This window comes from Cydia fagiglandana, chromosome 19 (genome assembly GCF_963556715.1).
Source record: "Cydia fagiglandana chromosome 19, ilCydFagi1.1, whole genome shotgun sequence".
NCBI lineage: Eukaryota > Metazoa > Arthropoda > Insecta > Lepidoptera > Tortricidae > Cydia > Cydia fagiglandana.
In genome coordinates this window covers 14787868-14799891 of record NC_085950.1, presented here as the reverse complement: position 1 = coordinate 14799891, position 12024 = coordinate 14787868, and the positions used below count along the sequence as shown (strand labels likewise).

At 36.1% G+C, this 12024-nt stretch overlaps 1 protein-coding gene across 2 annotated transcripts in view; it reads right to left on the bottom strand.

The window, feature by feature from the left end:
* LOC134674069 (inactive dipeptidyl peptidase 10) overlaps window positions 1-12024 on the bottom strand; it is a 214150-nt gene that overhangs the window by 48168 nt on the left and 153958 nt on the right. For both annotated transcript variants that reach the window (XM_063532121.1, XM_063532122.1), the window contains exon 5: window positions 7949-8076. In XM_063532121.1, the coding sequence (XP_063388191.1) occupies window positions 7949-8076 (128 nt within the window). The remainder of the gene's footprint in view (window positions 1-7948; window positions 8077-12024) is intronic.

Genomic DNA, 12024 nt, shown 5'->3' with positions numbered 1-12024 from the left:
GATAGCAGTTCGGTTCTGTGCGGATCGCAATTCGAACCTAATCAAACCCACTTTTCAAGTAGCATTTCGTTTCTGTAAGGCTCGCAGTTCTAACCTAACCTAATCCTTGTTCGGTTCTGTGAGGATCGCAGTTCAAACCTAACCTAACCCACTTAATGGCGCATGCCGAGCGGTGTACGGGGGTTTAAGCGGGAGGGGCTAGTAAGATTGGCATCATCGTACTTTATACCTACATTAATTTTGTGGTAGGTAATCATAGTTGTTTATTTAGTTAACGTATCATAGTGGTTTTCTGGATCAAGGTCCGGGTCCGAGTCCGGGTCCGAGTCCGGGTCCGGGTCCAAGTCCGGGTCCAAGTCCGGGTCCGTGTCCGGGTCCGAGTCCGGGTCCGAGTCCGGTTCCGAGTCAGAGTCCGAATCCGGGTCCGAGTCCAGGTCCGGGTCCAAACCGGATCCGGGTCCGAACCGGATCCGGGTATGAGTCCGAGTCCGGGTCCCAGTCCAAGTCAAAATCGAAATTCGTAATCACCAAACGTGTACCATGCGTCATTGAAGAGTTCTGTTCTGGTCATCATCAGCAGTCCCATTTCATCAAATGCGACAGTTTTTAATGTAAATGCTTGATTTTATGATGAAAATACAAAAAAATCTATACGTATGCCTTTAATATTTGAGGAGTTCCCTCGATTCCTTATGGATCCCATCATCAGAACTCGAGCTTGACAAAAATGTGGCTTAAAAACTTAACTTGCTTAACGAACATAACGAAAAGGAAAAATCGCCAAACGTGAACTATGCGTCGTTTAAGAGTTCTGTTCTGATCATCATCAGCAGTTCCACTTCATCAGATGCAACAGTTTTTAATGAAAATGCTTGATTTTCTAAGGTAAATACAAAAATCTCTATACGCATGCCTTTAAGATTTGAGGAGTTCCCTTGATTCCTCATGGATCCCATCATCAGAACTCGAGCTTGACAAAAATGTGGCTTAAAAACTTAACTTGCTTAACAAACATAACGACGAGGACAAATCGCCAACCGTGAACTATGCGTCGTTGAAGAGTTCTGTTCTGATCATCATCAGCAGTTCCACTTCATCAAATGCAACAGTTTTTAATGAAAATGCTTGATTTTCTGATGTAAATACAAAAATCTCTCTACGCATGCCTTTAAGATTTGAGGAGTCCCCTTGATTCCTCATGGATCCCATCATCAGAACTCGAGCATGACAAAAATGTGGCTTAAAAACTTAACTTGCTTAACAAACATAACGAAGAGGACAAATCGCCAACCGTGAACTATGCGTCGTTAAAGAGTTCCGTTCTGATCATCATCAGCAGTTCCACTTCATCAAATGTCACTTTTTTGGGTGTATATGCTTGATTTGTTGATAAAAACCCAAAAATCACTATATGTATGCCTTTAAGATTTGAGGAGTTCCCTCGATTCCTCATGGATCCCATCATCAGAACTGGGTTTTGACAAAAACGGGACCAATCTGTATGCATATGTATACATTCAATCAAAAAAAGAATTTTCAAAATCGATCTAGTAATGACGGAGATATGAAGTAACAAACATAAAAAAAATAAAAAAAATAAAAAAAAACATACAACCGAATTGATAACCTCCTTCTTTGAGATTTGGAAGTCGGTTAAAAAGTGACAAGTAACACTTGGCAAAAACTAAGTTTTACGAAAAAAAAAACCATTTTAAGTGACAAGTTTACCAATAGCATTTAATTTTTATGTACAAATTCATTCATAAAATAAAATAAAAAAACCAAACAAAAATTTTTTTTTTGGCGAAATTGACCTAAACACATATTACATCTTTTCCTTTTTTGACCTCATGAAAGAAATAGTTCCTTATTAAATTCTTAGTAAAAAAGGTTATATTCATTTTATAACACTTATTATACAAGGTGTCCTCAAGAAATGCGAAAGATTTTATTTCTGAGGTCAAAAGAAGGAAAAAATGTATGTATGAGTTTAGGTCAATTTCGCCGAAAACAATTTTTTTTATTGTTTTTAGGGTTCCGTACCTCAAAAGGAAAAAACGGAACCCTTACAGGATCACTCGTGCGTCTGTCTGTCCGTCTGTCACAGCCGATTTTCTCCGGAACTACTGGACCAATCAAGTTGAAATCTGATACACATATGTAAGTTTGTAAACAAATGAATTTTAAACATGGGGGCCACTTTTGGGGGGTAAATGAAAAAATTCAAAAATAAAAATTATCAAACTATATCATGTTACATGTATATCAAATGAAAGAGCTTATTGTAAGGATCTCAAATATATATTTTTTATAATTTTCGAATAAACAGTTTAGAAGTTATTCAAGAAAATAGGCAAAAAATGATTATTCCCCCCCCCCCCCCCTTTATCTCCAAAAATACTAGGTTTAAAATTTTGAAAAAATACATAAAATAGGTCTATACCTATAGATGACAGGAAAACCTATTAGAAATGTACAGTCAAGCGTGAGTCGGACTTAATTACAGTTTTTGATCCGACTCCTACGGATTTTTTAAAGATTTCACTCACGTTTCGCATAAATAATGTTTAGTTTTAAGTTTATAAAATACATATGTATGTTAGTCTGTAAGGTATTTGTAATATGGGCCTTGTTCCCTGAATTAAATATCTAAATAAATAAAATAAAAAATACATTGTTAAAAATTGTGTTATATACGGAACCCTTGGAACGCGAGTCCGACTCGCACTTGGCCGCTTTTTTTAAATTTTTTGAATACATATAGTATTTACATAAAAAGTAAATGTTATTGGTAAACTTGTCAGTTAACATGGATTTTTACTTTTTTTTCGTAAAACATAGTTTTTGCAACGTGTTACGTAATTGTCACTTTTTGACATATCAATAAGGATATTTAGACTAAATCCCATAGTAACAACATCGCCATCAAAAAGGCGTTTTGAACTATGTAACAATAGAAACTTGCTTTTTATTTTTAATTGGTATTAACTCTGAAACTAGCCGCATTTCAAAAAAGTTTATAGGACATTTTTGTCTCTAAATATGATCAGGAATACGCTGTCAAAATTATTCGGTTTCCTCGTGTTACACCGTGTATAATAAATGAGTTTCGAATCCTAAGTAAAAACTATGTTATTTCGAATTTTAACAAGCTAATACATGAATATGGTGCATCATGTAAAAAAATGAATATGACCTTTTTTATTAAGAATTTATTAAGGATTATTTCTTTCATTGACACTTTTTTCCTAAAATGTATACTTTCCTCAAAAAATGTAAAAAACTGTGAACCGGGACATATTTCATGCAAAAAGGGGGGGTTGCGTCAGGGGGAGGGGAAGGGACGCTAGTGTGCGTAAAGCACCATACCCTAAGGTATCATACTACATTCATAAAAGGCTGGCTATAATTAGTTTGTCTTCCCCATACATTAGAACACAATTTAACCGAATCAATAGCATGAGAAATGAAACGGATATTTCTTGTTTTCTTTGCATTAGCATTTTTCTCTCGATAATTTAATCAATTTGCAACATAAGTAGAAGAATCCTCATATATCCATAAATATCAAAATATAAAAGGACATACATTTTCAGAAGATTTCCCCGTGCGACGTTGACAAATGGTTTAAAGTACAACATGCTCGCAACGTTTGGATGTCAATAAGTCGACAATGAAAAATTATATTTCAAATCAATTCAAACTTGATATTTTTGACAGTAATGGGTTACTTAAATAAGAAGGCATTTTTCGCCCGGATCTACTATGGTCAAATGGTCTAGTGGCTTTTAGCTATTGAGTATAAGTCTAACAAGTTGAACAGCATGACAGGGTTCAAACCACGAACAAAGACTCATTTCTTTTTGTATTTATTTATTTATTTTATTTCATCTTTTTGGTAATTTTATATGCCTTATTTTAAAAGTTATTTTAAGTAAATGTGTTGTATTTGATTATTTCATGTAGGTATATCATTTCAATAAAATTTTGGAAACTTTTATTTTATACCTGGTCAAGCAAATCTTGTCAGTAAAAAAAGGCGCGAAATCCAAATGTTCTATGAACGATATCCCTTCGCGCCTACATTTTTCAAATTTGCCGCCTTTTTCTACTGACAAGATCTGCTTGACCAGCTATACTTCGTCGATAGTTGACTTCTTATGTACCTATTCTGCGATCCTAATTAGCCTATGCATGACTTTTTTTAAATAATTTTAATCAGTATTTATATCCTTTGAAAACCGGAAAATAAAAATACTTTTATAAATCTTCCCATAATATAATTAAAAATTAATTAAAATACTGAAAATATTTTACTCACGTAAGTTTAGTTTGGATGAATAACATACGCTTAAAATGATTCAAAAGAGAATGCTAAAATTATAAAATGAAAAAAAAATTGGCTATGTCGGGGTTTGAACCATGTATCTTAGCTACAATCTGATTTTTTTCAAAATAGAGGCTACGGGTGCCACGAGCACATGACAGTTGATGGTCGAAAACATTAGTTGCTTCTGAATGCCTTGTAATTCTTCATCGTTGCTCAAACAAGAATTTATTATTTAATTTCCAATCTTTTTTCAACAATAAACATTTCATCCGCTGCGCCCTCTAGGTTACTTTACTGTAACATTACGAATCTGCTGACATTTGACACTGACTTTAAGGTGACTTTAAGTACGTAAGTGTGCGTGAATGCAAGAAATTGCAATATTTTGCAGTTGGATTCCGATAATAACGAAATGAGACAATGTTGAGTTGAACATGTCTCGATTTGGATGTAGTATTTTTTATAGTTTTCGGACATATCAACACATCTTATGAAACTTTGTATTTTGGGAGAAATAGTGAAAATCCACAATTCGTGCACAGTGACGCCATCTTTTGGCTGATAATCGGCATCCCATCCCTAGACATCCACCTTAAATTGAAATAGGTTTGACTACGCTTACGGTGTTTAATTGCCGACGCCAACGCTTAAAGTTTGCTTTTAATGTTCTTTCATTACATTATAATTAATTAAAAGAAAGGACTTAAGAGTTTTACAAAGCCGATTGCTGGCATAAATTATTGTCCCATTAATTCCATTATCACTTACAGAGTGACGTAGAATCTAGATATACTACACGGAGCGTGCTGGGGCTTATAACCCGTTTTAGTTAAATGGACCGTTTTTCGTTATTTTTTCGTTACCTTTGAATATTTGCCTGGTTTATAGAGCTCCTGAATTCTAATGCTGGGCGTAATTAATATGAGATCACAACATGTTCAAATTTTCGTTAAGTTACGAAAATATACGTCTTATTTGCATCGCAAGCAGTTTAATCCGTTCTTTACAAAAATCAAATTTTGTTCTCACTATTCTGCTTAGACTTTGCAAGTTTTGATCGTATCTTGCCCGAAATAATTCTTGTAATAATTATTTCATAACCAGGCGCATTGCTCTCCGAACTTAACTGACAGTAGTGTATCTAAATAGCCCTTCAGTTATAGCGGATACGCGCTCACGGTCACGCTTATAAATAAATAAGTAAATATTATAGGACATTTTCACACAAATCGACTAAGCCCCACGGTTAGCTCAAGAAGGCTTGTTCTGTGGTTACTCAGCCAACGATATATGAAATATATATGATAATTATATAAACACTTAAATATACCTATACATAGAAAATAACCACGACTCAGGAACAAATATCTGTGTCATCACACAAATAAACGCCTTACCGGGATTCGAACCCTCGCTTATGCTGGTTCTGTTGCGGGATCTCTGATAACAGACAGGAATAGCATCCCTGTGATGGAGCAGGTGGCCTGTGTTGAACAATGAGACAGGTCGTAGACGAGGCTAATGGGAAAAGAGCTTCGAGATTCATTTTCACGAAGCCTGGATTGATTTGAAGCTTTGCAATTGTTTAGTCTTTTATTATTACCAGACATAGAAGTTATTGTAGCAAAATAAAGTAATTGAACAAAATGAAATATCGATATGTCTGTTATCGATGTTACCTTAACGTTATCATAGATATATGTATTTGTAACACTTGTATAATAAAATAACATAGGCACACAGAAAACCGCCTAGGGGTTGGTCTGTGGTACACAGATAGGGGTTGGTCTGTGCACAGGTACCGCGGAGTACACAACACGTTCGATATCTTCTTTGATATTTTGTTAGTAGGTATACTACAGTTTACGTTTTTATTTTTAAGTACACTAAACTAAATTATTTCTTCTAATAATGCAGCCAAAGAACCGAGTCGGGGATCACTTTCCATCGAGTGTCTTTCTACTCGAGAACGCCGATCCGATTATGGCTCAGCTAGAGCCAACGACTTCGGACATATGGACAAGTTCCTGCGTTATTGGATAGTGTCCAATGGATATACGCTTGCAAGAGTTGCAAAGTTACAGGTTGCTCCTGGTAACATTATTCTTGAATACCTATTTTTTTAAGTTGGTGATTGTTAATGACCAAAAATGAATAATGTTGTAGTGTGATTTTAGAAAAAAAAAACAGTCAAAGAATTTAAGTTCAGTACCATTTCGTACCTGAAAGCCGCTAGCTAGGGCTTATACTATTGTCACTGTAACAAGGTACTAAATGATACTGAAATGAAATTCCTTGACCGTACACATGGATACAAGTAATATTGCCATTAATTTACAATCTGACAACTATCTGTCTATCTAGACAGACGGAAAACAGCAATCTTAGCAGGGTTCTTCGGGTACGGAACCTTGACAACGCGTGTCCATTCATTTAGTTCGTCTACGGCTGAAGCGCATTCAAGTACTCTTCAGTTCAAGCAGTGTTGCTAAGAATTAACGAACACTTGAAGAATTTAAGTGGCTCTAGAAAAGGCATGTTGTAGCAGTTAAGTTTGCTGTGTTCATTATTAAAATTGGCAAGTCATTTTGACTATATGTACTTTTTTGCCTGTCTATTTGTTTGGCTAAGTCTATATATGGCTTAAAAGGCTTAATGGATCTTTACGTATGCTACGTGTGAGGTGTCATTAGATTAGTTTCAGCTAACTGGATTAAGGCTTAAATCCTTGTGACAAGTTGGGTGGTTTAACCAAAATTAAGTTTAACAATTCATACTGGTTCAGTTTAAGAGCTGTATTTTTTAGAAAAATGAATTATATCAAGGGTTCTGCTTCAATAAATAATAAATCCTTCCTAGGTAACAATTATAATTCTTCAGTTATTTGAAGATTCCTCTCAGATATATTTTCCAAATTGACCACAACTTCTTTCGCGCCTGATCTTCTTAATTGAGAGATAATTAGTTCTTATCTCGAGGCCTGAAGGGCGTCGTCAAACCTCCAATATTTTTGGGAACGGCAAACGTTATCTGGTAAAATTAAAGGGCGAGGGATAATCCTTTAATTTCGTAATTACTGTTGGGATCAAAATCTGATTTGTTACTAAATTGGCATTTGACATTTCGTTTTTGTCAATGTATAAATTTATCAATGCTGCAAACATCAAACACATAAAGGCAATTGTGATGCACCTTAATCCTTCGTATGGCGCCTGTCATCTTCAAATTTCGTAATAGAAAAAGTGACCTTGACATTCAAAACAATAAATTTAAATTCCCTCGTACGGCGCCGTATCTAAACATACGAGTCGAGGAGTTAAGGTAACTAGACTGACGAGGGCGGGTGGATGAACCTGGCAAGTTCAGTAACGAACCAGCTGTGTCGCTTAGTGTTCCTTCACCCCTGCTGCTTAGAGCATTTAATAACTGGAGTCACCTTTAAGAGCATACCCCTCTGCCGAAAACCTTGCACAATTATTGTGCAAACTTTTGTATGGACTGACGTTTATCTGATATTTGACGTGCCCTGCCCTTCCCCCGCAAAAATCGGCAGACTGTTTTGTACAGAAAATGACAGACAAGACGTCTCCAGTTGCTAAATGCAAGAAATGAACTCACGTGGTCAGTATGTCGTACACGGTGTAGCGCGCGAGGTACGAGTGCGTGTGAAGCCGCCGCAGACTCTGCGCCAGCAGCAGGAAGCGCCGGTCCGCGGACACCGAGAACGAAGCTGGCTCCAGTACTCTCTGCAACAAACAGAATATATTTAACCTCTTGCCTGTGTATGATACCATTCCGGACCGATTTTTCGGATTTTTTTTTTGAGAATGTTTTTTTTTTTCTGTTATACAACACAATCAATGTTTGATTTTTGACCACCACACACTTATTTACTTATTACTTACACACATTAATGTGGGTGGGATTTTTATGAATACTATCATATCATGAAACTAAAATATAAATTAGACGGGCGAAGTGGCGATGGGCCACGTAACTCAAAATAAGAGTTGCTGTTTATACTGATGACCACGGCCTGAGAAGTGTCGCGTATAACTAGCCTCGACAAGGCTAGACGTTTAAACCACTGGTGGTGGTTCACTGATAATAAATATTTTCAATTGCGGTTACCTAACTATAGTTTAAGAAATATTTTTGGCTCATAGTATATATAATAAATTTCAAAGAAATCGCAAATGAGAGAACCTTCAACTTTCTCCTTATTTATGTAGTAGACCTAATAAATATTTATGAAGAATGAATCCCTTAACAATAGGTACAAAATTAATGACAAATACCGAAGATATTGACATTAAAATTTGTAACGAAAATTTTACTTTATAATTTTACAATGTTGGTGCTATAATAAAATATTGAAAGACTATTCTTATTTGCACTAAATTAAAAATGATGATTACTTTCATAAATTTATCTGTCAGTAAAACTAATAGAACCCCGGGAGAACTCGGGGCAAACATGACAAATTATTTAATGCATTTCGTGCCAAGTATGGATTAAAACTGACATCGCTAATTTAACAAATTGCGCCAGTCACCTGTTTAATCCATGCAATAAATTTTCAATTAGATTGATAATTTAGATATTATCGCTGAATACACGTCACGTCACGCGCTTGGATTAATTTCCAAAATCACGGCTGTGACCTGGATCGGTTCATAGCTCTATTGATAGTTTCATTAATAATATAGAGGGCAATTACTTGGCAGAGAACTATCTAGTGTTGAGGCGATGTACAGTCATCTAAACTCTGCATACAAATAAGAATGCAGAGGTGCTAAGCTAATTTGCTACGGACTTTACACCGTCTGTAAACACAAATAAACAGTTCACAAAAGAAATACGTAACTTATTTCAGTTATTTCACTGAAACTATCTATCAAACATCGCGCTGTCATAAAAGCTAAACACTCGAGCTCGGCCGATATTGTAGCCGCCGTAATAAATTGGGGCCGTCCAACAAGTGGGCCCACTACACGTCTAGTTGTATAGGTATAGCCACAGGTCAGAGACTAGTCTTCAAGCGAATAACCTTCATAGAGGTACAACACTGCGTTCCTGTATTTTAGATTTATTTTATACGTTTAAAATCTGTCAATTATGAACATGTTCGACTTTCCTGGCTAATTTTATACATATGTGGAATAATATACATTTTTAATAATGTATGTATAGATGTATTAATCATTGATATATTTCATTTAAATGAAAACCATTTAAATGAAAATTTCGGACGGCCGGCGATATATCATCTCTATACGGCATTTATGGGCACGAGGCCTAAAAGGTTAATTTATGATGTTTTATTATCTCAATATTTTATTTTGCTCTTTTATTACCAACGACTCTATAATAGGTAACACACCAGCTTTTTGTCAAACTTTGTTAAATATTGCACTTCCGAGTTGTTACCTGTGGGATGTTTTAACTTAATCTCTAATTGATTCAAAATGGCTGATGACTTCAAATATTTCATAAAAATATTAAAGATGGTGACAGTAACGAGAATCGATTTGACGAAAAGTTTTAAGTAGGGTTTTATTCTTATACCTACTCGAGAACACAAATTCAATAAACTTTTTACCTTATTACTGTCCTATTTCATAAATGATTAAAGGAGGATTGAAAACTTCAAGAAGTAGGTATATCTTCATACCCCTGGTACAATTTTTCTGTACATATTCCACAATCTATTGTTTGACTAAAGGTTCCAAATTCTAAAATAAAACGTTTGCCATTGGGGGTCTCTGGAGAATAAAACGAGCAACGGATTAGTGCGTTACATATACAAAGAGTTTACACGAGTAAAGACAAATGAGAGCCTATTTCGTCGTATGCCGACTCACCCCGCCCGAGCCGCCGAGCCGCACTCTCACGGACTTTACCGCCTTTTACGTAAAACTGGACGTCGGTAACTACCCAAGCGGACGGCACTTAACGAGGTTTTGTTGCTGATGGAAAATGTGCACTATTTGTTATCCTCGTAAAACCCAGGGCAATTTTGGTGCTTTTGAATTTTGAACTTTCTTTTATTTCTATGAGGGTTCAAAACGCGAATTTCATTTGTACTTGTACAAGTACACGAGGACTTACGAGGCTAATATAGTGGCACAGTTCGGACTAGGGTGAACAGGGTTAATTCTATTCTAAAACTAAGAAGCACGATTTTATTACCACAAAAAACAAATCCAACTCTCAAGATGGAATTTTATCGACTACTTTATATGGAACAAATGGCCCAATCTAAAATAAGATTGACCTTCGAAAGAAAATCACCACCCGGCGCTTTCACGCCAGATCTAAGCTGAAGCTATTTCGCTTCCAAAACAATAAAGTCATCCGGTGACTAAAGTTGAGTTATAAGACGACTATACAGTATGTAATCTTACTAAAATCATTTACTCAAGTCCGTTAATTAATGGGTGACACTGAAAAAGTTTTACTATGGCACCAACCCCGAAAGCGCGCAAAAAAAATTGACTCTCCCATAGAAAATTTCAATGCTACACCAGCAAAATGTATGAAACAACCAAATTTTTTTTCGCGATTTCCGAGTCGGTGCCATAGTAAAAGTTGCTCAGTGTCACCCATTCATTAACGGGCTTAAGTAAATGGTTTTAGTAAGTTTACATACTGTATATGATCCAATGGATATTTATACAATTACTTTCATCATTTAATTAATTTGGATCATTACATCTCGCGGATATTTGAATTCTGACTAGTGTAAAATTGCTGCAGGATTTTACTGAACTGCATCAAGTATATTTCTGAACTTTTGTACTGACGAAACCAACTTGAACGTAGACGTATTTGGTGGCGGCTCTGATACAGAGTGTACTTATGACTGCACGTACAGTAAATACAAATAACTTGAAAAGGAAACGTTTATATTATGAGGAGGTAAACGAGCAAACAAATCGATGATTACCATCGCCCATGGACAACCACCACAAGGGTTGTAAGGGCGGACTGGCTTTGAGATGGGAGTACAGTCACCTGCAATAATATTTTGCACATCGAAGGCCGCAAAAATATCTGACGCGATCTTATTTGTAGAGCCATAAGAGCGGGTCACATAATTTTGCGGCCTTCGAAGTATAACATGACTGTACTCTCTTTTTTTAAAGGTTTGAACGTCGTATCAGTCTGGAAGTACCGCAGGCGACAGTTCATTTCACAGTTAAGCTGTGCGAGGCAGGAAGTTTCTGAAGAAATGCACAGTTGAGGACTGCCAACCATTTAGGTGATTACCTCGTAGAGCGATAGCGGAAAAAAGTGGCAGGGATTAATCCTTTAATTTATTTCCGACTAAATGCTGACAGTTAATTCACCAGATATCTTCCACCTAACAGTTGATCACCTTAATAGGTCAGACACCTTCCCCGATACACAGCCAGTCACATTGCTGAATATCCTAACAACCTCCTTCATAACTCAAAAGCAACCTTGCTCCATTGAAACAAGATTCATTTTGCAAATATCGAAAGAGAACTATATGAGTTTTAGGAAGTAACTGACCAATATGTTTCTCAAAGGCATATTGCGGACCTAAAGCAATACTCTCCTCACCACACTTGAAGGGTTAGACAGGGATAGAAAATAGTAATTGAAGGAAGTACGGGCTCGGGTTAGGCGAATGACCTAATAAAATCTGGAATATATAGTGCCTACAT